General features: G+C 37.5%; 1 protein-coding gene and 1 long non-coding RNA gene across 4 annotated transcripts in view; one reads left to right on the top strand and one right to left on the bottom strand.

The window, feature by feature from the left end:
- LOC119866411 overlaps positions 1–26,140 on the bottom strand; it is a 171,297-nt gene that overhangs the window by 1,822 nt on the left and 143,335 nt on the right. The gene's annotated exons all lie outside the window — the stretch shown is intronic.
- Positions 1–26,140, top strand: part of COL28A1 (collagen type XXVIII alpha 1 chain) — a 162,129-nt gene that overhangs the window by 17,120 nt on the left and 118,869 nt on the right. For both annotated transcript variants that reach the window (XM_038556895.1, XM_038556896.1), the window contains 5 exons: positions 1,377–1,418; positions 5,974–6,000; positions 10,251–10,295; positions 13,251–13,295; positions 14,739–14,792. In XM_038556895.1, coding sequence (XP_038412823.1) covers positions 1,377–1,418; positions 5,974–6,000; positions 10,251–10,295; positions 13,251–13,295; positions 14,739–14,792 — 213 coding nt within the window. The remainder of the gene's footprint in view (positions 1–1,376; positions 1,419–5,973; positions 6,001–10,250; positions 10,296–13,250; positions 13,296–14,738; positions 14,793–26,140) is intronic.

Raw genomic sequence — 26,140 nt, 5'->3', positions numbered from 1 at the left:
AAGTTCAAGAGTGACCAAAAGGATCACAGGAGAGAGATATGACTATGTGGAAATTCATGGCAAAATTCTATATAATGAAAAATAATGATTAAAATAAAGAGGAAAAGAGGGAAATATTTATATGAAATACAGTGGATATTGGGATATTGGGTTAATTTCTATAGTATATACAGATTTTATAAAATGGTTGAGAAAAGATCAAGCCACTAATAATTAATTGATCAACAGACTCAATTTTCAGGAGAGGAAACAAAATCAGTAAATAAAGAAATAAAAAAAATTTAATTTCACTAGATAATGAATGAAATTTAGATAAAGACAATGAGGTACCCTCAAATACTAATTATTCACATTTTAGAAACTTTGTAGTCCAGGGTTGTTGTGTTCTTTTTTTGCATGGTGGCGGGGACCAGTTTTCTAGTTCACATAGTTGGGGTTTGGGGGTTTTTGGGTATTTCAGATCTTAAAAAGCATGTTTTTTGTAGCAGTTAACACAGCAATATTAAGATAATAATAACTAGTTATAACAATAAAGTGGTGAAACTGGTTTGCTCTGCATTGCAAACATAACTTGGTGCGAACATTTTGGAAAGCAATTAGACATTGCATGAGAAGTATTAAAATATTCAAATTTTAACCCAATAACTTATTTTCTGAAACTATTTTTAGAGAGGTAATGAAAAATATAATGAGTTAGGTGCATGAAAGTATTTTTAGATGCATGAAAGTCCATTGCTTACCTGGAAAAGGAAAGGAATTTGATACATCCTTAGGTGTCTTTAAATACAAGCGCACACAACCCTACATACTCGTTATGTAGGTCCAAACTGATGCCATCATGGCTTCTTTTTGTTTTGTTAAATACCTGTCTTTTTTTTTTTTTTTTTTTTTTTTGTTAAATACCTGTCTGAAATCTATGTTTACATTTCATTTATTTGGCTTGTAATTTTGTGCCACATAATATATTTTCCTAAGTCTTGCTGAAATCAAGCAATTACTCTTAAGGACATTTTGGAAAACATTCCAAAGCCCCTTGGAGCAAAGCCAGAATGGCTGGCTCCAGTTGGGTACAATGCTGTATTTGAGAACAACGTCTGTGTTGTTAAGCTGGGATGCAAAACTCGGCCTAAGCTGTGCAACTATACCTGGATCCTGCACCCTGTGCATCTGGCTTCACTCCAAAGGGCAAAGGCTATCTGACCTGCTATTTTCTTCCCCAGATTGCATGGTGAAAATGTCAGTGGTAAAGGTCAAAGATTTTTTTCCCCATTCGGTTAACCTGTTAATCTGGGAATTCTGAATAATGCATTTTATTGAGCAATCAGTTCCTCTGCAGGGTTGTGGAATTTTGACTGATTTTTTGTTGTTTGTCACAGGGTGATGCTCAAAAAGGGGAACCTGGAAAAAGAGGCCCAGGGGTATGTATACAAGTGGAATGCCTTCCCAAGAAAGTAATCCAGGATGCTAAGATCCTGTCAGTGATCATTGTGACCTCTGTAGTGCAAGGGAAGAAATGATTTATATATACATATGCTCCTGATGGCTCAGACAGGCAGACAGATAGGGCTTTAGAAGTGGAAATGTGGGGAGAAAATACTCTGCTCAACAGAAGTGATGATGGGGCCGGGTAGTCAACTACATGACATTCTCTGATACTTAAGTAAGATTTGTGGAAGACTCAAATAAGAAAAATATTTTGCTTTGCTTCTTGTTTTTCTTTTTCTTTTTTCCAATAAAGAATGAGTTTAAAAATCTGGGAGCATAGAACTATATAACCTAAACTGCACTTTTGTAAATTTGATCTACAGACAAAAAAAAAAAAAAGTTTTCATTCTAGTTGATTTGTTATTTCTAAAATTAGAAGATGTTAGAGATTGTCTGAGAAATAATCACTGTAAATTTCTTCTCTTGCATTTTCTGGGGAGTTGCAGTAAAATAGCAAAGAGCAGATAAGTGTGAACAGTTAATTTTAAAAAAAGGCCATGCCACATTTCTCCTCCTGGCTTGTCCCCTTGGCAAAAGCCCAGTAGGCAGGCCCAGAGGTTTTAAAAACTGATCTCTTGGTGTTTTTAATCAACTTTATGAACAGTGGGAATGCATTCAGAAATGTGTGTTATTCATTTAGGAAATATTCTTAGGTGTCTTCTACTTATAAAGCATATTACTGTGTGAAAATAAAATTAAGACAAATTATATTTTTTGAGAAGTGTGTTATAGGAGAGATTAAGATATTTAGAATAGCTACGGTATTAGTTGCCAGAAGTGAGGGAGGGATGGCAAAATGGGTGAAGTGGAGTAGGAGGTATATGTATCCAGTTTTAAAGTGAATAAGTCATGAGGATAAAAGGATAAGAGGTACAGCATAAGGAACAGTCAATGGTATTATATGTAGTGTTTTATGGTGCCAGATGGTAGCTACTCTTGTGGTGAAGGTAGCATAATGTATAGAGAAATCAAATCACTATGTTGTAGACCTGAAACTAATGTAATATTGTGTGTCGCTTATACTTTAATTTTAAAAAATTGCTGCACCATGAAGCAGAATGTCAAAATATTGTAAAATTTGCATGCACAAATTACTGTGGGCACTCAGAGGATATTGAAGCCAGGGTAGGTTTTACAGAATGACTCCTGGAGACAGGAAAGGACAGAATGGAAAGGTGCAAGGGTACAGGCATTCCAAGTGGAGGGTGCCAAGACCTGCAGTTGGAGGGAAGGCCATGTGCTGGAAAATAGTGAGAGACTCCTGTTGCCAGCCACAGTGTAAAGGTCAGAGTGAGTGCTCCCTGCTCTGCTAGGTGAGAGATTTAGATTTTAGATGAAGCGTACAACCCAAGAGCTATGTACTTGGGAGATTAATCTGGCATGACTGAAAAGGAGAAACTGAAGTGGGGATACACAGAAGGAAGGGGCACGGAGAAGGTTTTCTATTACAGTTTATATGAGAACAGGGACACTGGCTAGAGCTGCTCTGGACAATATGGAAGCCACTATCCATACGTGCTTACTGAACGGCTGGAACACGGCAGGCCTGAATTGAGGTGTGCTGTAGGAGTAAAATACACAATGAATTTTGATGACTTAGTACCAAAGAAAACATAAAATATCTCATTAATAACTTTTATATTGGTCACATGTGGATGACTATTTCACACCTACCGGGATCGGTAAAATTTTATTTATTTATTTATTTATTTATTTATTTATTTATTTATTTATTTATTTATTTATTTTAGAGAGAGTTCATATGCATACAAGATGGGGTATGTGGGGAAGCAGGAGCAGAGGGAGAGGGAGAGAGGGAATCCAAAGCGGAGATGCAGGGCTCAATCTCGCAACCCTGAGATCATGGCCTGACCTGAAATCAGGAGTCAGACGTTTAACTGACTGAGCCACCCAGGCACCCCTCAATGAAACATATTATTAAAAATTAATTTTGCCTGTTTATCGTTGCTTTTTATTTATTTTTTTTAATTTTTATTTATTTATGATAGTCACACAGAGAGAGAGAGAGGCAGAGACATAGGCAGAGGGAGCAGGCTCCATGCACCGGGAGCCCGACGTGGGATTTGATCCCGGGTCTCCAGGATCGCGCCCTGGGCCAAAGGCAGGCGTTAAACTGCTGCGCCACCCAGGGATCCCCTATCGTTGCTTTTTAAATGTGGCTATAGGGAATTAAATTACATATGTAGCTCACATTCTATTGGACAGAATTGGGCCACAGTGATAGTAGAGTAGAAAAGAAGAGAACACTGTGAGAATCATGAAAAGGCTGTGGGGACTGACTCTAACTCATATATTCAACAAATATTTATTGAGCATATGCTAGGCCTTTCTTTAGATTCTGGGAATACAGGAGTGAGCAAGACACAGTCCCTGTTTCATAGAATGTTCTAGCAGGGGGCACAATAAACAGGCAAACAAATGAGATTTCATCAGCGAGATTTGTTCTGGAAACATAAAACAAGGTCATGAGGGTGTTCTAGGCAGGAAGAGCAATAGTATAAAGACTCTTGAGTAGGAATAAGCTTGGTAGGCTGCAGAAATGGAAAGAAAGCCAGAACTTGGCAAAGAGTGGTGGTGGACAGGTTATTGATATCGGCGGGGTAGATGAAGGCTCTGCTGGCAGGGGTAGGGAGGATGGATTTAAAACTAAATGCAGTGAAAGTTGGTGGAGAATTTTAACTGGTTAGATTAAAGGAATGTAAGGGGTAAGTAGAGAGAAAAGATAATTATAAACTTTTGATTCTGTGTAATTTGAAATATGATGGTACCATTAATAGAAACAAGAAAGTCAGAAACAAATTTGGCAGACTGATGAGTGCAGTTTTGGATATTTTAAATCTGAATAGTTTAAAACTAGTAATTAAGATGTCCTGATAGGAAGGAAGGAAGGAAGCTGATAGCACCCAAACAATACATTGACCAGGGACTCCTGGGTAGCCAGCAGTTGAGTGTCTGCCTTCAGCTCAGGGCGTGATCCTGGAGTTCTGGGATCGAGTCCCACATTGGGCTCCCTGCATGGAGCCTGCTTCTCCCTCTGCCTGTGTTTCTGCCTCTTTCTTTCTGTGTCTCTCATGAATAAATAAATAAAATTGTAAAAAAAAAAAAAAATACATTGACCAGAGATTTCAGAAGAAAAACAGGGCGGTGGGGGGCAGGGGGAAGAGTATACTATAAAAAGTAAGATTTCTATTCATAAGCTATGTTTGCTCCTTCATAAATATAGTCTATACTCTTTTAACATTAAAAAATGACAGAATTTGAATATGGTTGTGTGCTGTAAGGGGCGGAGAACACTCTCAAATTCCTGAGATTGGAAGTCCAGAATTTTTTAGTGCTAAAAACATGAATTGTTTTCATAAAGAATCCCAATTTGTCTATAATGCAGCCTTTAATTTTAAGCACAAGATTAAAACTTAAACTCTATGCAAATAAATATTTCTAAGACGAATTAAATTATAGTGTAACAATATTTTTTACTGTAGTTCTATTTTTATATTCAATTTCTCAGTGACCGCTCATTTGGAGAGAAGTATTATTTCCTTCCTGAAGTTTTCCTTTTTTGCCTTTTGTAAGAAAAGTCATACAAAACAAAATTGTGTAGCCTGACACATGTAACTGTGATAATAGTTTGTTTATTCTATTGGTTTCTCCAGCTTACTTAGAATATGTCTTACAATTCTATTTTCATCCTTGAAAGCTATTGTATGAAGACATGAAATCCTATTTGAAAAAGCCTTGCTGTTGCTTAAAGTTGGTAATTTTCTGGTTCACTTAATACTCAGTAGTATATTACTTAGAGGGCTCATGGGCAGGGATGCTTTGCAGAAGGCCCAGCAGGGTTCCCAACGGGTACCCCAGAGAGGAACAGAGGCACTGGCCCCTAGTTAGTTAGCAAGAGAAAAAATACAGGAACTCAAAGGTCACTGTCACTGTCTCATTAATGGTGATAAAGGAACCAACCTTTCATTTCGTTGATGTTCTATATTCCAGCCCAAATTTGAAAGGAGGAATGGATATAAATATTTACATACGCCGGAAAGGCCATTATTTTTTTTAAAGTCAATTTCTCTAACAGTCTCTGTGAAACATTCTCAGCTGGGATGGTTCATCGTTTAAAAGTCAATATCACCATTCTGAAAGGAGCATTATAGGTTATCCCTTCTGCAACAAGTTTCGGTGTATGGTCCTTCCTTGAGCTTTGGGCCAAAGTAAGGAATTGGGTTTAAAAAAATATGTGGAACCGAGAATAGAAAGTAATTAAGGGAAAAGCACGTTCTTCTCTTCTCCGGAGTAAATGCACATTCCCTAGGCTCAAAGAGGAGTAAGATAGCTTATATTTCCGTATGTGATCTTAGTTCCTTGACTGTACAGATGTGTTTTGTTATACTCCATAAATGAAAAACATCAAATACTTCCTCCAGTAATGTCTCCTAATATAGTTTACTCTTTCTTTCTTTTTTTAACTAGGGAATTCCTGGGTACAAGGGTGAGAAGGTAAGTTGGTAACAATGAATGGGAAGACCAGGCAGAAAGAAAAGAAACAGAACTGTATTTGTGTACTTAAAAAAAGTTTGTTTCTTTTACTTTTGTAAATCTGGGTTCCCTAAGTATACTCTTAACTGTTAACATGAAACAATAATAGAACTTAAGATACAGGACATGTAAGGGATAAATGGCACCCTAAGATCCCTGAGAATAGGATCCAGCCTCTCAGCTCTGCAAACATGAGGACCCCAACTTAACAGCTAGGTAGCAGATATCCAGACTAAAAGTGTTTACGTACAAATGGACACAGCAACATTGCAGTTAGGTTTCTCCCTTGGCCCTTCACTTCCTATAAAACATAGACACTGAACTGTCTCATGGAAGCAAGAGGATTTATCCTGGGTGAAGCACTAAGGAACCACTTTATTTCATATAGTCAGGTGTCTGGGTAGAGTTTGCATTGGGGACAAACAAACAAAAGTTATGGGCTCATAGATTATTTATGATTCTTTGCAAATTACAAGTTATCAAGCTGGATGAGGGGTGTTAAGAACCTTTGAGAGTGTTCAATGGTCCATTCATAGGTTTATGCCACTGTTCTCTCTGCTAGCAGATTATCTATCTGAAAGCAAAGCATGTTCCTCTCATTCAATCTGTCTGCAACCCTCAGATCTGGGCAAGAGGTCTTGGTTTGGGTCTCCTCTGGCCCAATCCCCATTAGAGTCAGAAAGTTGCGGGGCAAGGGGCTTGTGCCCCCTTAAAACTTGACCTTGCTTTGGGTAACCAAGACCCCAGAAATCCCTACAAAATGGCCTGAGCCTGCTTTGCAGGCAGATGCAAACATCTTTCCTATGTCCATCTTTTCCCTAGGCCTATGTGGAAACAAAATGCAAGTTGTTTGTTGAAGCTGGAGGGGGCCCTGGTAGGAGCTTTGTTGTACAGCCTGATGCACCTTCGTGTGTATCTGTTCCTCCTGTTGTGGAAGGAACCAGAAGTAGGGAGGAGTCAAGAGGGAGCAGGGCTGTCAGCTGTGGGCGTGGGGCTGTACTTCCACATGGACCTCTGAGGAATGCCAAAATTCTTTCATTTTTTATTCCTTTTTTTTAATTTATTTTTTTAAATTTTTATTTATTTACGATAGTCACACACACACACACACACAGAGAGAGAGAGAGAGAGAGAGAGAGAGAGAGGCAGAGACACAGGCAGAGGGAGAAGCAGGCTCCATGCACCGGGAGCCCGACGTAGGATTCAATCCCGGGTCTCCAGGATCGCGCCCTGAGCCAAAGGCAGGCACTAAACTGCTGCGCCACCCAGGGATCCCTCATTTTCTATTCCTTTTGAAGCTGTGCTTGTCGGAAAAGGAAGCTAGAACATTACTAGGTTATTATCTTAATTTATAACTTTCAACTATTTAGATACATGGTCCTGCATATATATATTAGAGGTGAGTCAGCATACAGGCAATAAACATATTCCCAATCACAGGAAATGTTAGGTGTCTCTTTCTTCATCCACATAAAACTAGATTAATGTAGGCTTCCTTAAGTTACAGCGTGGTTGGAGAATCAAATGGAATTATGGAAGTGACAATTTTAAATTTTTTGCTGGTCTAAAAAGGTAAGGTGCTATTATGAAGAGCCAGTGAGCAAATGATAATATGGGAAAGCTAAGAGTGTTTCATGATTGTAAAATTGTCCCATATATAGTTGAAGAAAATTATCCAGACCCTCCATCTTGATTTATAATATGAACTACTCATGAACACTATATATACATTTATACACACATACATATTCATATATATTTATATATAGTATGTATATATATGAAAGACTCATTTAAACTTCTGGGGAATTATAGAATCACTGGTGAAGTTCTCATTTGGAAAATACAAGCTGTCAGAGTAAAGTGACCCTGAACCATTGACATTCAAACTAGAATTTCACCAAGAACAGCAGCATCAGATATTAGAGGCTGGGAACAGAGCTAATCTGTTCATAGCTTTCTGAAGAACTTGGTTTCTGAAACTGTGTAATTGTGGCCATTCCACAGGGATTAACTGAGCCCACCAAAAAAGAAACCGCCTTTGCAGAGGCAAATAACATGAGTACAATATTTTCATTGATGGAAGTCTGCCCCCAAAACAAATGCTGTTCCTCAGGACCCTATAGCTAACAAATCTGTCTGGACAAATGGAATGTGAACTCTGGCCAAAAGAATTTTGAGTGTATTTAGGGCACTTTTCTGTTTTATATTTTGGTGGCTGACTCATTTTATTCCCATCCAACATTATTAAATTAATTGCTTTCTAATTGATTCTTCAAGAGTGATTTTTTCCATTTTTATTCAGAAGTAAATGTTCAATTTGTTCTAAGTAAAAGCTCAGTTTTTCCCTGGGTCAGTTTGACTCAGTTTGATGTGGAGAGAGAACAGATTGCTTTTGAACAGAGGCATAGCTGGATCTAGGAATTGTACCTCCCTCTTTCCTGTTCCTGATGCCAGCAACACCCCATGTGGTACCATGGTTAGTGGAGAGTAACTTGCAGACCATGGCGGTGTGCCTTCTTCAGCTTTGGATGGTTGATAAACATGGACTTGCGAATCTAACAGACTCAATGGGCAAGCTGTTTAATCTCTCCAAACCTTCGTTTCCTCTCTCTCTCTCTCTCTCATTCTAATCTGTTGTGAAGATTAGCAGTAATGTAAAATCTTTGGATTTTATATCCATGATTGGTGGTTACAATAGTTATTTACCTCCTTAGAGTAGTGCTATTCAAAGTGCGATCTGCCCACTGGCTGTCAGTCTGTGAACTGTTGGTTTTTTGTGATGAGATAAAGCTTGTATTAGAATACAAATCCACTATATCACTACATACACTGTTTAGTCGACATTCATTTCTCACAGCATATCTTCTTTAATGAAGGAGGCAGGGCACTGATGTTCATCGTAGTGCATATTTCTTTTGTCACTGTGCAGTAGCACTTTGAGTAGCATGCCTTACAGCACATGGAAGATAAAGCGGCAGCAGAAACACACACTCATAGTGAGGGCACTGGACTAGGAGTCATTGGCTAGCATGTACATTTAAGTAACTCATTTAACCTCTCCAGTTGAGCTGCCATATCTTAAAAGTATGAATTGCTTTTAGGCAGCATAGTCAGTATTGCAGTAGTGTTGGATAGTATGGTTATGGATAGTAGCTACAAGGTGGTGAGCACAACATAACTTAGAGGTTGAATCACTATATCGCACACCTGAAACTAATGTAACACTGTGTGTCAGACATGCTCAAATAAAACTTAAAGGAATTGCTTTGAGGTTCAAAAAAAAATATGAAAGCACTTGAAAATTCTAACTAGTAATTTTTCTAATTGTCTTTGATACCTTTTAGTTCTAATTATTCAAAGTCTTAGAAGTCTGATACAATGGATTAGTATTCAGAGATCCCAATTCTCATTATACACGAGCAAGTTACTTAACCTTTTGAATCACAAATTCTCAGTTTGTGAAATTGGGCTAATAATATCTATGTCAGACAGTTAACGTCAGCCTAACTGAGATAACATCTGCAAAATAACATTGATCATAAACTGTAAAGCATAATTTAAATGTTAGTTCTTTTTTCATTAATATTCCAGGAAAGGCAGGACAGGAGAATGTGATGATGGGAAATGACAGAGTGTGCTTGCCACCATGCCCATTCCCAGCAAGTCTTGCTAATTCTTCATGGCTCCTTTCCCTAGCAAGCCATGGCATGGTCTCAGGATCTTTTTCTTACTACTAATTGATCAAAGCTGGTACTCAGGACGGAGTATGGTGTTGTGGAAAAGATAGAGAACATGAGTCTGAGCTGCTTGATAAAGGGAAATTATCTTGTTGAGCTTAAGTTTTCTCATCTATAAAATAAAATTGTAAAACTGATCTCATGGAGTTGTGATGTGGATTCAATTAAATCACATACAGAAAGAGCGTATGATAGGTGCTCAGTAAACCTTAGTTTCTTTCCTTTTAATTTCATCCACCTCTCAGCAATGTTAAACCTCACTAGGTGGTATCACTGATTTAATTCTGTCAAGTCAAGGATGACTCATGGATAAAATTTTTCGGAGTGCAATACCCAGATAATCCACAGGATTGACGGTAAACTTCTATATAACCCTTCAGAGTGCTTATGCTGTAAGAAATCTTTTTAAAAAATCCTAACCCCGAATGACTGCATATGTCTTCTTACTTATTTTATTTATTTATTTTTCAGGGGGAAAATGGAGAATGTGGCAAACCAGGAATAAAAGGTGACAAAGTAAGGAACATGTTTTTAAAATGCTAACAGCTGTGATCCCTTTGGGGCTAAGTTTCCTTAAGAAGAAATTCCTGAAATGCATTACCTTGCCTCTCGCTACTGGAGTTGGAAAGTCATTGGCTCCATTTTCACATCTATAAAACATGAAGCAGAAAACAAAGCCATACCTAACTTTAGTGAATGGAGACCCCGCATGTCCTTTCCCATGGACCTTAAAGACCTTGCTTAGTGGCACCAAACCTTTGAGGCCAGGCCTCCAGAATGTTACAGTGAAAAAAATAATTTAACCCGCAAAGTCAATTCCAGCTCCAATTGGGTCAAAGTGGAATTGTTTTTCAGATGTAAACACTGACTGTAAGCACTTTCCAAAACGGAGTAAAGAACTCCATGGAATAAGTTAAGGACGCAGTTATAAATAATGTGGCAGAACTGGTATAGGCGAGAGTTTGGCATTTTGAAATTGCAGCAAGCCACAGGCAATCGGGTAGGCATTTGTCTTTCATTAAAAATAAATATGAGGGATCCCTGGGTGGTGTAGCGGTTTGGCGCCTGCCTTTGGCCCAGGGCGCGATCCTGGAGACCCGGGATCGAGTCCCGCGTCGGGCTCCCGGTGCATGGAGCCTGCTTCTCCCTCTGCCTGTGTCTCTGCCCCCCCCCCATCATAAATAAATAAAAATTAAAAAAATTACCTTATTAAAAATAAATAATTATGAATCAAGTATTTAAACTGGAGACAAGGGCAGCCCGGGTGGCCCAGCGGTTTAGTGCCACCTTCAGCCCAGGGTGTGATCCTGGAGACCCGGGATCGAGTCCCACATTGGACTCCCTGCATGGCGCCTGCTTCTCCCTCTGCCTGTGTCTCTGACTCTCTCTGTGTCTCTCATGAATAAATAAATAAAATCTTTAAAAAAAATAAAATAAACTGGAGACAACATTAAATATGTTAAGGAGTTCCTTAATGGAGCACAAATATACAGAATACATTTGAAACAAAATGGCAAAAGATACAAAAATGTAGAGAATAAAAATAGTTTTCATTATAGTTAAGAACTATGAACAGCATGCTACCCAGATACTCAACTCTTTCAATATCTGTATTTTAATTATGGAAGAGAGCCAAGGGAAAAAAAAAAAACAGGCAAAAAGTGAAAAGCAGAGAATGAGATAATGACACCGGCCTATGTAGCTAACTAAGCACTTTAAATAGCTTGAGACTTTGTGAAAGCTTTTAAAGTACTGTGGAGTTAAAGGCCAGGTGGATCTGAAAAATGTGGGCTTGGTAATTATCTCTGGGCAGAGTGAAAACTGTTGTAATAAATGGATTCTGCTTGGAGGATAATTGAAAATGGGAGACAGACATGGACTTGAATATACAGAAGGAGGGACACATAGAACAAAAATGAAAGTTATATTAAACAGTAACCGTGAAAACTATTTGAAACAAAAACGACTGACAAAGAGTTAATATCCCATTTCATTGACTAGGATGCCAGGGGATTGTTAAATGCCCTATTATTTTTTTGTGCCAAAAAGAAAGCAAACATGCTGCCAATTACAAACCGAAGATGCAATTGACTGCAAAATGTATCTTAGTGCCAGGGATATAAAAATCTGGGAAACAAATGCATGTCTAGAGTCAATGAAATAGTGTCCTTGACATGAGTTCATATAAGTTTATGTCAAACATACAAAGAACATGAAGAGACACAAGAGAGGGAATATAAATGGCTAATTAAATCGAAAAAATCCAAATACATTAGCAATCAGATAAGTGAAAGTAACACATTAAAATATTATTTCTCTTATCAAACTAGCAAACACTGAGACAGTAAATAATACTCAGCATTGATGGGCGGGCTGTAAAATGAAGATCACTCTCTGCTCAGGTAGTAAGAATGGAAATCTGAACAAATTCTATGGAGGGAGGTTTTGCTTTTTCTTTCCATGTAGGGTGTGAGACACAAAAGACAGTGAGCCTTGAATGTGCTCATCATCTCTGTGTCTGTCGTCCTCTTCCAGGACATCATCTTTAGGAATTCATCAGAAATTGGACAAGATTATGCACAAAGATGTTCATTATAATATTATTTAAAATAGCAATCATCAAAAACTATTTAAATGTCAAAACTAGGGAAACGAGTAAGTAAATTATGATAGTTTCATATTCTTGAATATTATTCCATTTACTAAGAGCTTTTAATGACATAGAAAAATATTTTTGATACAATGGAAGACCAGATAAGAAGGGCACAAATTGTATATGCCCTTTAATCAAATTATTTGAAGAAATGTAATTATTGTATATGCCTAAAATGTTAATAGTAGTTGCTTCTGTGTGATTTTTTTTCTTTTCTTTGCATTTTTCTATAATTGTCAAGGCGTGTCTATTATGAACAGGTTATATTTTGGTAAGCAAAAAAAAAATAATGTGAGAAAAGAGAGACTAGACTATATTCTCCTAAAAATAAGTTTTAGGGGGTTTCCTAGTTATGGAACACTGAAATATTTTCTGTTAAAAGGGGGGTTGAGTATAAACATGGTTTTGTCAAGCTGCATGTCTTGAAGATGGGCAAAAGAGTGATCTAGACATTGTGAAAACTTACTAAATTGTTACTTGTCTTTGTCTTGTTGGAAAGAAACAATATTCCACGAAGAGCACTGCTTTCTAAGGAATCTTAAGAAATAAATTTTTTACTCTGATCAAAATTTTAATATACAGGTGAAGGACTTACATCTAAAATTGTGTTTTCATGGAGTTCACTAAAGGAAAATTTGACCTCATGTTGGCTTATTAATTCGGATCATTTTGTTAACAGTGCATCCTTTGGCGTTCCTGTTTGGATAACCTTGGAAGATTGGCTATTACTCAGAACACATTCCCTTCTCCCCCATCTAAAATCATTGTACTTTGAAGATGAATATTTAGAGCAACTTATTATTAATTTTATTTCACAGGGATCGTTAGGACCACATGGACCAAAGGGACCCAGAGGACTTCAGGTAAGGAAGCTAAACCAAATCTATGTCTGGATTAGAATCACCTAGGAAGCTTTTAAAACTCACTTTGCGGGATCCCTGGGTGGTGCAGCGGTTTAGCGCCTGCCTTTGGCCCAGGGCGTGATCCTGGAGACCCGGGATTGAATCCCACGTCGGGCTCCCAGTGCATGGAGCCTGCTTCTCCCTCTGCCTCTCTCTCTCTCTCTGTGTGACTATCATAAATAAATAAAAATTTGAAAAAAAATAAAATAAAACTCACTTTGCCCATTTGCTCTCTCTGCCAATTCAATCTGAATGTCTAAGGATTGAAGCCAGGCATCAGTAGTTTTACATATTCTCAGGTGACTCCAATGTACAACAATGTTTGGAAATCACTATCCAGTGTTTTGAATAACTAATTCAGGCTCCCCATGGATAGGTACCAGCAGCTGGATTTACTTAGTAGAGGGATAAAAGTTTAAAAATTTGAGTCTCAGAAGACAGATAAAGCCAAAGCAATTAAAAACAGGAGGTAACTATTTTTGCTTTGCTGCTGTAATATAGTTAGAAGAACTATGCATTTTATCTAAATTATGGTATTTGTATTGTTCCGTTATTATAAGTACTTAGTACTCAGTAACATGGACTAATACTTAAAGGCATTTATTTAAGTTAAACATAGTCTATGGATTTCAAAAAATAATTTAGATCAGTTTTTTTCCAGTCTGGGGATTTACCTAGTCTAAAGTTTCCGGGGAGTAGAGGGAAGGTGTATGTATTTCAAAAAGTCTACTGAAAATTATAACTTGACCCAAGATTTTCTCAACAGCACCTAGTTAACCATCACCTACTTTTCTTTGGCCTGGAATTGTGTCAGGGCAGGGCAGTAACTCTGGTTATCATGGAGTCATCAGAAGCTCCAACTTTTAGTTATAAACACCTTAGATATTTCAAAAAAAAATTGTTGTTCATTCAAAATTTTTCCAAAAGGGCATCCAGCCCAGGGATAAGGTTGGAAACACGGGCTTAGAAAGCAAACACCTGGGATCCCTGGGTGCTGCAGCGGTTTAGCACCTGCCTTTGGCCCAGGGCGCTATCCTGGGGATCCAGGATCGAATCCCACGTCGGGCTTCCGGTGCATGGAGCCTGCTTCTCCCTCTGCCTGTGTCTCTGCCTCTCTCTCTCTCTCTGTGTGACTATCATAAATAAATAAAAAATAAAAGAAAAAGAAAGCAAACACCTCATGAACATATGTTTGCTCTCAGCTTAAGTACTATTTCAGAAGTTGCCTCTTAGACATGAGAAATTTCATCTCATTCCACTTCTCAGTCACACAGAACTCCTATGCAGCTCTGAGATACATAGTTTGACTTCTAAATTCAGCAACACTGGGGACCCTAGTGAACAATTCATTCCTGGTTGACCTTGGTACACAGAACTAATTCTTGGTTTTCATTCCTGGAACAGGGCATTAGTGGACCTCCAGGGGATCCAGGCCCGAAGGGATTTCAAGGCAATAAGGTAATCATACCCTTCGATTAAAGACAGGCAGAGTGCCTTTCCCCTAATGAGCTATAGTGATCAATGTTTTTTTTTTTTTAATGTGTATTTTTATGAAGCAGAAGTCAATGACTCTTTGAGGGTGTATCTTTGGCAATCCATAATAACCTTCAGGTGTATACACAGAATTGTGTTCCATCCAATACATGCAGGAAGTCAGTGGCATAGCTTTATAATTCATTATCATATTAGTCAAAGGTGTATTATTAAATACGAGTCATTATTCAGAATCTTGCAGTGTTTCCTTCTCACTCCTGTGCTTTAGTCATTTTATGGTTCATTAGAAACTGAAAAGTAGTAACAAATAACCAATTTAAATCACTGTTTCCCCATATGTGATACCAACTCAATATAGAGTCTATGAAAGAAGGAGATTTATGAATGTCATGCCAACAAAAATCGAGCTTTTAAAGATCGCTACAAAAAAAAATAATAATAATAAAAAAAGATCGCTACAGGGGTGCAATCTCAACGATCAGTACCAGGCTTGTAATGTCATGTGACATATAACCAGGCAAAATGAGGAGGGGTTGAATAAGAGCCAAACTGAGCCAAAAGATGCTATGGCTGGGATATTTAAAAGACCTGGTTATAAGGCTTTGTTTTCCAATAAGAGTGGCCATTAATTTGCTGAAAACAAGCTCTTAAGTACCTTGTAAACTCTTCTCAATGCTTAGTAAATTTCATGGATATAGTAAATTTCCAATAAACAGTGTTGTGAGTGGAGATCTTAGAATTTGTGGCAGCAAGAACAGCAGAAGATGCCATTCCCAATGGACCCTGGATACAGCCAATTTTTTAAAGGTGCTATCAAATCTAAGCTGTGGGGAGCAGTTGAGCTGCCGGAGTGTTCATTTTCCAAGGAGAAGAAAGAGAGTGACAAGTATAGTATTTTTAATGAGATAACAACAATGTGTGATTTCCCAGGCCACTTTTAATTGGCAAATTAAAATAGAATGAGCTTCTCAGCGGGAGTGTGCTTAAGCTTCATCAGGGGAAACTGCCTTTTCCAGTCTTTGCCTATGATTAATTCTCTCTGGGGAAAAGAAACGTATCTCTTGAATACTGAATAGGAGTTTTTATAAAATTGCTTTGGCTGTAGATAAGATCCTGCAGCAAGAAAAAAAATATTTTGACAGTCCACACTTATTTCTCGGATTTTCTGGTTACCTAAGATGATAATTTTCATGTTTGTGAAAAAGAGGCTTAAAATCAGGGATGGGGTTTGGAATTTGCAATAGCTGTAGAATTATAGACTGAGCCACGAGGGATGTTAGAGATTATACTGGCCTAAAGTTTTCATTTTGGAAAATGAGAAGTAAAGTCTGGATATCAAATGGCTTGCCTGAGGCAAAGGCACAACAAGGCTCATCAGCTCTGGAGAGCACCCAGTGGAGGGTTAGGAGCAGGGCAGGTAGCTTTAGGAGTTGGTTAGTGGCAGTCCATCAAAACATACCATCATTTGCTCACTTCTATTCATATTTCATACAATTACTATTTAGGTTTTTCTTTTAACATAAACTTATTTAGACAAAATTTAGCTTTTAATTCCAATTGTGCATTAATTCTTAGAAAGAGTAAATATAGTCAAGATTTTAGCGGGGCGGGGGTGGGGGGTTGCGGGCAGCCCCGGTGGCTTAGCGGTTTAGAGCCTGCCTTCAGCCCAGGGTGTGATCCTGGAGACTCGGGATCGAATCCCACGTCAGGCTCCCTGCATGGAGCCTGCTTCTCCCTCTGCCTGTGTCTCTCTTTCGTTCTCTCTCTCTCTGTGTCTGTCATGAGTGAATAAATAAAATTTTTGAAAAAAAAAAAAGTTTAGGGGAAGTTGGAACATTTCATGCTTGACTTTCCATCATCATAAGAGGAGTAATTTTTCCAAAAGTATTTGAGGACTTCACAAATTTTCTAAAGTCCTCTCTAAAATAAATTTAAAAAAAAAATGTGGTAAAGGGGGCACCAAGAAGGCTCAGTCACTTAAGAGATTGAATCCCAGTTGGGTTCCACAACTCTGGGTGGAGTTTACTTGGGATTCTTTCCTTCTGCCCGTCCGCCAGCATTCTCTCTCTCTAATAGGATAAATAAAATCTTTACAAAATAAAAACAAATTGTGCTAAAGGATATATAACATAAAATTACCACTTGAGCACTTGAGTTTTTATTTTATTTTTAAAAGATTTTTATTTGACACAGAGAAAAAGCAAGCACAAGCAGGGGGAGTAGCAGACAGAGGTAGAGGGAGAAGCGGGCAGAGCAAGGAGCCCAATGTGAGACTCAATCCCAGGACCCTGGGATCATGATCTGAGCTAAGGGCAGATGCTTAACCAATTGAGCCACACAGGCACCCCACCAGATGGATTTTAATCACAAAATTCACTGCCAGGTGAATATGGTGAATACACAAAGCTCATTGCCAATTGAAAAAGATGTCAATTTCTAGAGCATATTCTGGGTTGCTGGGAGCAAATGAAGTGGGAGTGAGTTTTTCTTTTTCCTTCTAGCAATATTTCTTGTTTAAGGTCACAAATTTAGTAGTCTCTTGACTCATACTTCAAGACTATTATTAATTTGGGCAGCCCTGGTGGCTCAGTGGTTTAGCACTGCCTTCAGCCCAGGGTGTGATCTTGGAGACCTGGGATAGAGTCCCACATCGGGTTCCCAGCATGAAGCCTGCTTCTCCCTCCCTCTGTGTCTCTACCTCTCTCTCTGTGTGTCTCTCTCATGAATAAATAAATAAAATCTTTTAAAAAGACTATTATTAATTTTTACTTCTCTTTGGGTCTGTCAACCAGAGATGCATGTTGCATTAATCATTAAATTTTTTAAAATTTTATAAATTTATTAGTATATTCTCTTAAAAGTCAGGTTTAAGGGAGTAATTTCATCTTGTGTCTCAGAACATACTTCTAAATCTTAAAGGCTTAATATACTTTTTTCCTCAATCTGGAAATAATGTTATGTTTATAATGACATTTCTTTTCCTGCATTACAATTTTATTACAAAATATTTTTAAGAAATTGCTGTTGCAATTTGTGCAAAAAATTCTCTAAAATCTAGTAATTCTGTATTTTCTCATGGGCACGGGGAGGATTATTTATTTTGAAACTTCTATAATAATCAATAACATTTATTGTATATTTACTATGTACAGATATGTAATTTTAAAGACTCACTTAACATACTGCTACCTTTTGGGGCATGATCTAGTCTTACCTCCATGCTACAGATTAGGCTATTCAAACAGAGAGAGTTTAAGCTATGGGTTCAAGTCTGTATAGCTAGTAAGGGATAGAGTCAGGATTCAAACCCAGCCAGCCTGCTCTTCATCACCAATTTATATTTACCTCCTTAGGGATATTGCTGAATTTCCTGCATAGTTGACCTGAGATAAATGTATTTTTTGGACAGTATGGAATTTACATCTGTCTCCCTTCTCCTGTACTCTAGCTAGAAACAACAGTCTGTTGAGAGGTGCATTTCTATTTGGTTATACTGTTCATCTGAAGATGTAGGAAGAGAAGGAAGGGAATTGCATGGGGAAAAGAAAACAGTAATATACATTTCAAATATTTTTTTCTTTTAAGAGACCTTCAAACAGAAAACTTTAGACTTGTTATATTTGCAAAGATTCCATAAGAGTTTCTAGATGGGGCCTATGCCTTTGAATTTATGAATGATCTCTCTCATGAGCTACAGTCTCATGCTATTGCTCTAGTAGTTGGATTTTCTTCAACAAAGGGTTTGCAGAAAGGTGGTCAAAGAACAAAAGGGGGAAAAATAGCATGGGATAAATCAAGGAAAAATGTGATGCAGGCCCAGTTTCACAAATCATTTCTGTCATTAATATTTTCCATATGTAAAGTGTTCTGCCCTGAATGACCTTGTTGTCTTAGAAACAAAACATAGATATTTCTCAAAATGAAGCTGTGGCTCTAATGCCACTTCAGCCTCCCTCGTATATGAAGGTCATGCAGTGGCATTCATAAGAACATTCCATCAGTCTCTAAAATCAATTAGCATTATAATCACACAAGAGCCTTATCCCTAGGACCAAAAGGAAAATATTATAACTCTGGAGAGAGCACTGTGCTCTTAGTAAAAATTGAGTACCTGAGAGTCCTATGCCGACTTCTAAGGGCTGTTGTGGTGGTTCAGGTTGCAATCCCATCTGGCCCTACAATGGGCTCTCTAATAACTAGAAAAAAAAATGGCTCAAAATTGGCAGGGCTTTCAAATCACAGAGAACAAGTTACAAAATTAGTTTTGTACAAATAAACACAGTAGAATGCTGGGTGTGCCAAAACCACATTAGATAATTTTTGCCATTTCTTGATGTCTTTTTGAGGTTATTTTGGAAGGGTGTTTCCTTCTCAAATCTCTGCAAATCGGCTCTTTCCAAGACTCTCTTTGTGCTCCTGGGATGAGGGCCTGTTCACTGTGGTATGAGCAGAAAATAGCTTGTGACATGTTGGAGTATCCTAGTACTACCAGAGCTTTAGGGCTAGTGGGGTATCCTAGTACTGCTAGAGCTTTAGTGGTACAAGAGCAGTAGGAAATATTCCTGATGTGCTTTCCAAGTCCAAGTACCACATGTTAATCCTCCAACAATTACAAATACCATGATATTATATTCTATAGTAACTTATGCTAATGGATGCATAACCTTGCCTATCATAACTTCTTCTATTGTTTTACTCCAGGATATTCATATATTTCCTTCAGGATTTTTCTCCCCTTAGATTTTTCTTCTTGTGCTACACACAAGTGTGAGAAACTAAAAGGCCTTTTACGTATAAGATTTGTCTTAACTCACTTTTATTTGTGAGATGTCAAGAAAATCCACAGAGAAATAGCAGCCTTGTCCAGTTTAATAAATAGATATGATGAGGGTAAATAATCTCCAGTGAATCCAGCATTCATTTATCCATCCAAAATGAACAAAGGATCTTGTATCAATGAATAAATGGAACCTATGTTTCAAGAGGAGTGAGGACAAATCAAGCAGAACATACCATGGTTCTGCATCACACCATGATTTTTGTACGCTCTCTTCTTCCTTATCCAACTTTGTCAAGGATTCATCTAATTTCTTGAGGTTTCCAAGCATGGTATGTATTTTTCAAGTAGCTAGTATTCTTCTAAAGAAGTGACTAAGAACTAAAAGTACAAATCCTAAAGTTGAAACTGTAAACATAGGATCTCTACACAACATCCTGTTTTCGTCAAAATGTCCTATGGAAAGAGGTCGATTTTTAAAAGAGCACTGGTTGTCAACCTTTGTAATAGCTACCAGGAATGCACATGCACATCTTTTTGGTAGCTAATAGTTTCCTTTTAGCTTCTATGCATTCTGCCTTTAAATATGACTAGCCTTTTCAAGATATGAGCCACTAGCAAGGGAATTGGATAAATATATGCAGGTCCTTTACTGTTTTAAAAAATAAATCTAGTGACAATGGGTAAGGAGCACTATTATTATATCTCAGAGAAAAAAGTACTATATAGGACAAAGAAATATTTGTTGAATGAATAGGAAGATGTATATTTAAATGGAATGAGTTGTCAACAGTTACATACTGTAGACAAGTCAAACAGGCAGGAACCTAAAAGTCATTTAGTGCATCAACTTTGAAGTTATTGGAAATCTGTAAGGGAACAGTTTTGATAGAGAGATTGGGGAAGTGAAAAGGGAGAAGAATACAATAGCCAGGAATCCTGACCATTCTTCCAAGATATTGGGATAATAAAGTGAAACAGGACAGCATTGACATAACCCATCAAAAGCTTTTGTGCATTTAATAATCTGATGTGTTCTTGTACTTCCACTTTTTCAAGGATTTTATTTGAGAGAGAGAGAGAGAGAGAGAGCCCAGGTGGGTGGAGGGGCAGAGGGAGAGGGAGAAACACATTCCCTGTTCAGCAGAGAGCCAGAGGCAGGGCTCCATCCCAGGACCCTGGGATCATGACTTGATCCAAAGGCAGATGCTTAACCAACTGTCCCTATACTTCCACTTTTTTCTAAGAGAGGCAAGTAGACTTGGGATTTAATTTTTTATTTTTTTTACAGTTTTAAATATATAACTTAGAGTCTCATGTTTTCTATAACAGCACTAGTTTTGCTGGAACAGAATTATCATTAACGAAGTTTTAGTAGTCTTAAAAATACATTCTTGCTTTATTCATTATTTAAATACTTGATTTGACTCAATGTTAGCATAACAGCTTTAGAAGATCAATCCACTAAATGTAACTAATATTTTAATTATGGCTTGGAAGTAGTTCAACACCACAGATATGAACAAGTATGAAGGATTTTAAACTGCCTCTTCAAACAAGCACACTGTGTAGTTTTATTTCAGCTCTCACACAATTCAAAGACCTAACAATCTCCTGACATCATAATGTTGCTTTCAATCATAAAAAATCATGATTTGAAGTAGGATATAATTCTTCTAACTTGATGGGAAACAAACCAGGTGAAACCTACATAGACATCAACAATTCCTAGAATGGAATATTAGTCAAACAGAAAACTTTTTTAAGTTCATGGTCCTCTTAACAGAATGACTATATTTTTTGCTTCACGTAAAGCAGGGTACTTGAACGTGTCAACCTTTCCAATTGTCCCAAACCAATGATGGGCCTCTGGTTCCCCTGGCAGCTTACTACTTTGAACAAGGTTGTGACTGCTCAGTGTGAGAGATCTCTTTACAATTTTAATTATAAATATCTATTTAATGAAGATTGGAGCCAAGCTGCCAAACTATCTGAATGCTTTTTTCTTCAGAGATGTCAAAGTTTAAATGCTATTTCTGTCCTGAGCCTAATTAAAGGGAAGAAAATTCATTAGTAATCCAGTAATTCTTGTCGTGGAAAGGACTTTGACCTGCATGCACATCTGCCCACCAGGACTCTAAATGAGCTTATTAACTCATTTGACATGAGACAACTGATAGTGACAACTTGAAGTGGCTGCCAGAACATGTGGGATGTCAGCCAATGGCTTCAAGGTAGATGATTTTCATTCCCAAATCTCTGACACATATGGTTCTCAGCAGGCAGGTATACCGTGTGTGTGCATGTGTGTGTGCGTGTGCACACGTACAGAGACTGCCAAAGTAAAAACTCTAATGGATCAAAAAAAAAAGAAAAACCTCTAATGGATCAAGAAACCCAAAATGCTGCTAACATAAAGGTGCTGAGTCTAAACTACCTGACCAGTCAAGCTGGGCAACATGGAACTGAATCTTACTATAGGGTCTTCAGAGGGATGTCACAATTAAAAACAAAAACAAAAACAAACACATTAATGTACCTATTTGATTCAAGTAAATTGCAATAGCATTGCGACAGGGAATATTAAGTTTATCCCAAGAGTAAGGCTTTTTTTATGATGGTATAAATTCAAGGAATGTCCATCAGAGCTGAGATTTTTAAAAGTTCTCCTGATGGGCTGCTGAGCAGTCCTTCTTTTTAGGGACAATGACACAGAATTCTTTAGATTTTATTATATATGTTGAAGTATGACTTTCCTGGTATATTGAACCATATGAATGCCATTTTTGTAGGTCAACTATGGTTGAATATTATCAACTTCACGTGGTTTAACCTAATAGCAATAAAGAAAAGGAGGTGAGTTACTAGATCTGGTACAATACTACAATTTTCACTGATTTTTTTGTTACCATGGAGTATTTTTTTCTCCTTTGGAGAGTATAAATAGGTGGAGTAGGTGGACTGTCATCTTTTCTCTTATCTGCATAAATGGTATTCAAAAAAGATTGCAGTTGGAGATTTGAAATAATGATGGTTTCAAACTCAGTGCAGTTGGTTAATAACTGATGTGTAGACCTACACTGTGAGGTCACAATATTGGCGATTATAATTTATATGACCTTTACCACTAATTTAGTGGTAATACTGATCCAGTAGGCTTAAATGCCTGAAATGACATGTGAATTGGCTTGTAAAAGTGTATTTTCTCTTGGCTTGCATTTTATTTTAAAGATCCTTTGTCTTCATGTGATGGATCTTTCACAACGGGCAGATTGTAACTATCTGACTTTTGTGCTTTCCATCCTGTAACAAAGATATGGATTTTTTCTGCGATCAAGTGATTTTTGAAATAATTCAAGAAGAATTGAAAAGTCTTGAGAGGCAGTTTTGCATGGTGGCTCGAGCACTGGTTCTAAAACAAGACTTCTGGGATTCAAACCCAGCCCTTTATTGTGTTAGTTCTGTGATTTGGGCAAGTTACTTATCCTCCCCAGGCCACAGTTTTCTCATTCATGTAATGGGTTAATAATAGCACCTACCTCCTAAGAGTTGTTTTGGAGATTATATGAGTTAATCATAGTAACTGCCATATGTGTTGATAATAATTAAGCAGCTAAGTATTTTACAACTAGCTTTTATTAATGTAGGAAAAAATCTAGCCTGAAATGATTTCTAAAATAAGCTGCTTATAACACTTCTCTGAAATAAGAGAAATTAGGTACTAAATATAGAGCTTGATTTAGCAAGTATTTGATAAATGTTAGTGTCTTGCCTCCCAACACCCACTTCTTTCTTTCCCCTCCATAAAGGACCTTTCTTGACTTTTCTCCTAAATCTTTGTATGTAGTCGTCACCACATTGAGTTTCAGCTGAGATTGTATCTTGGCCATACTTGAATCATTCTGCACCTACAAAATGCTCATCCACCATTTTCTTCCATTTAGAAAGTATGAGAATATTTGTCACAAGACTTAAAATATTAAAGTTGATGCTACACATATTTGAGAAGTAACACAGAAAGAAGTTGCTAAGATGTCTTTCCTAATGTTAAAACCCCAAAGTATGATTAAATTGTTCATAACTGTATTATTCAAGAAAAGATAATTTTCTGTCCTTAAAACATTCAGTCTTAGACAACCATTCATTATTTATTATCTTATAGCAGGAAAAGATGTTAACTTTGCTGATGCTCAGAATAAGGCATGTTGGGTATCTCTAGCTGAACTTCCCATACAGTATAACATTAGACCATCAATTGGGATTTCATTATTCCTTCAGCTGAAAAAGGTATGTTTAATTTTACCTGGATAAGTTTGCAGGAGAAACTGTTATAGGTACTTGGTATCACTATGTGATTTATATATCATTGCTCTTGGTTGAAAACCTAACTAAACCAAAGGAACTCCAAAAGAGCATTTCCAGATTCCCAACTCCCCCAACTCAGACCTGTTTGTTTCCTGTTTTGTTCACCTCCAGCAACTAGCATGGGATCTGCTCCCAGGTTGCTTGCTGCTCAGTAAATGTTTGCTGCCTTGGATTATTGAGTGAATGTTATCAATTAGCTAAGCATTGACAGTGCAAAGTTGACATTGTCCCCACAATCTGGGGGAGACATATTGACTAAATACAGAGTTTTAATTATAATGAATAGTCAGAAAAAGAGGAAAATGGTGCTATCAGTCCCTCTAGAATAGGAATTACGCTTAATCAGAGAAGCTCTCTCTGAAGCTGTGCTGCTTAAAATAAGATTTGAAGGATGAGTAAGGGTTGACTAGGAAAAAGGAAAATAAGAACATCCTGGATAGAATAGCATGTGCTAAGATCCTGTGGCAGAAGGGAGCCTGGCAAGCACAAGAAACTGAACAAAGGCCAATGCTGCTAGGGTGATGAGCGAAGAAGCAACTAGTTACAAAAGGGACTGGAAAGGCGGTAGGACCCACACCATGTAGGGGCTCATAAGCTTTGTAAGGACCTCTGTCTTTCTCCTAAGAGCAAAAGGAAAGGCTTTGAATTGTTTCACTCAGATTGAACCTAAAACTAAAATTAAAAGACTGTGCTGGCAGCAGTGGGGGCAGGGGTGGATAAATTAAAGTATGCTACAATGGATGTGTGTAGGGTACTAAAGACTTAGTTATAGTCTGAACAAGAGGTGATATTGATTTGAAGTAGACTGTAGAGACATGGTAGAGGATTCAAGAGGTAGATGGATTTGAGACAGAAATAGAAGGCATACGGAAAAGCATTGGTGATGCATTACATATGGTGGGTAAAGGAGTGAGAGGTATCAAGAATGACTCCTTCTGGCTTGACTCATGGAGGGATTTGGTGCTCTTTCCTCAGAGAATGCTGGAAGATGATCAGGCTGCGAGGGGAAGGGTAGGAGTTTGTCTTTGGAAATGAGTTCCTTTTGAAAATCTCTTTCCTGACTTCTGTCACACTATTTTTGGAAGTTTCCATTTCTTTTTCTCAGCCACTGTCTTCCTCAACTCCCCACAAGACATTTCTGTGTTCTTCCACTCTCACTCTACTTAATTGTTGGTCCTCAACATGGTTGTGACCTGAGCCTCTGGCCTCCTTACTCCTAAATTGCCCTGTTCAATACAGTAGCAACTTGTGGTTGTTGAGCCCTTGAAATATGGCTAGTCTAAATGGAGATGTGCTATAATTGTTAAATACACATAGGATTTCAAAGACATGTGTGAGAAATAATAAAATCATTAATAAGATTTTTATATTGATTATATCTTGAAATGATAATATTTTAGATATATTGAGTTAAGTAAAATGTTATTATGTTATTACTTTCTTTTTTATGTTATTACTTTCTTAATGTGGCTACTAGAAAATTTAAAATTATATGTGTGGCTCAGTGTATATTTCTAGTAAATGGCACTGCTATGGACAGTGACCCTATTGTTGGCTTATTCACAAGAATAAGTCCACTTGAGCCTACAGAGCTGTTGGTCATCCCTGAATTATTTTATGCTTCATACTCTTTCCTTTTCTGAACTTTTGTTCCTCTTCTCTACCAGATTAGATATGAATCCTACCTTTTTTGTTCAGAGCAAATATCTCCTCTGCAATATGAAACTTTTCCAATTCCTTAAGGTAGAATTGAACATTTCTGCCTCAGAGTCTTATATCCTCTCTTAATACCTTTATTATCACTAACTTGCATGCTTGTATTTTTTTATACTCATTTGTTTCTCCAGCCAGATTGTAAGTGTCTACAAAGTGCAGGTGTACTCTGATTTATGTCTATAATTATGTAACTGGGTACGCAGTACCAGGGTGATGCTTTATGAAAGTCTAGTGAGTAACAATTGAATCCACACAAATTAAACAGCTATAATGTGATTAGTCGTGACTTAGATGTTTTATAGACAGTATCTTTCATCTTTTCAACAACGCTGCAAGGTAGATATAATTATCCTCATTTTGCATATGGAGATCTTGCAAAAGCTCAAACTGTTAGTAAATTATAGAGCCAGGATTCAACTAGACTGAATAAAAAAGCCATGTTTTTTTTCCCTTG

Source organism: Canis lupus, chromosome 14, assembly GCF_011100685.1.
Source record: "Canis lupus familiaris isolate Mischka breed German Shepherd chromosome 14, alternate assembly UU_Cfam_GSD_1.0, whole genome shotgun sequence".
Lineage (NCBI taxonomy): Eukaryota > Metazoa > Chordata > Mammalia > Carnivora > Canidae > Canis > Canis lupus.
This window is presented reverse-complemented; position numbering and strand designations above follow the sequence as displayed.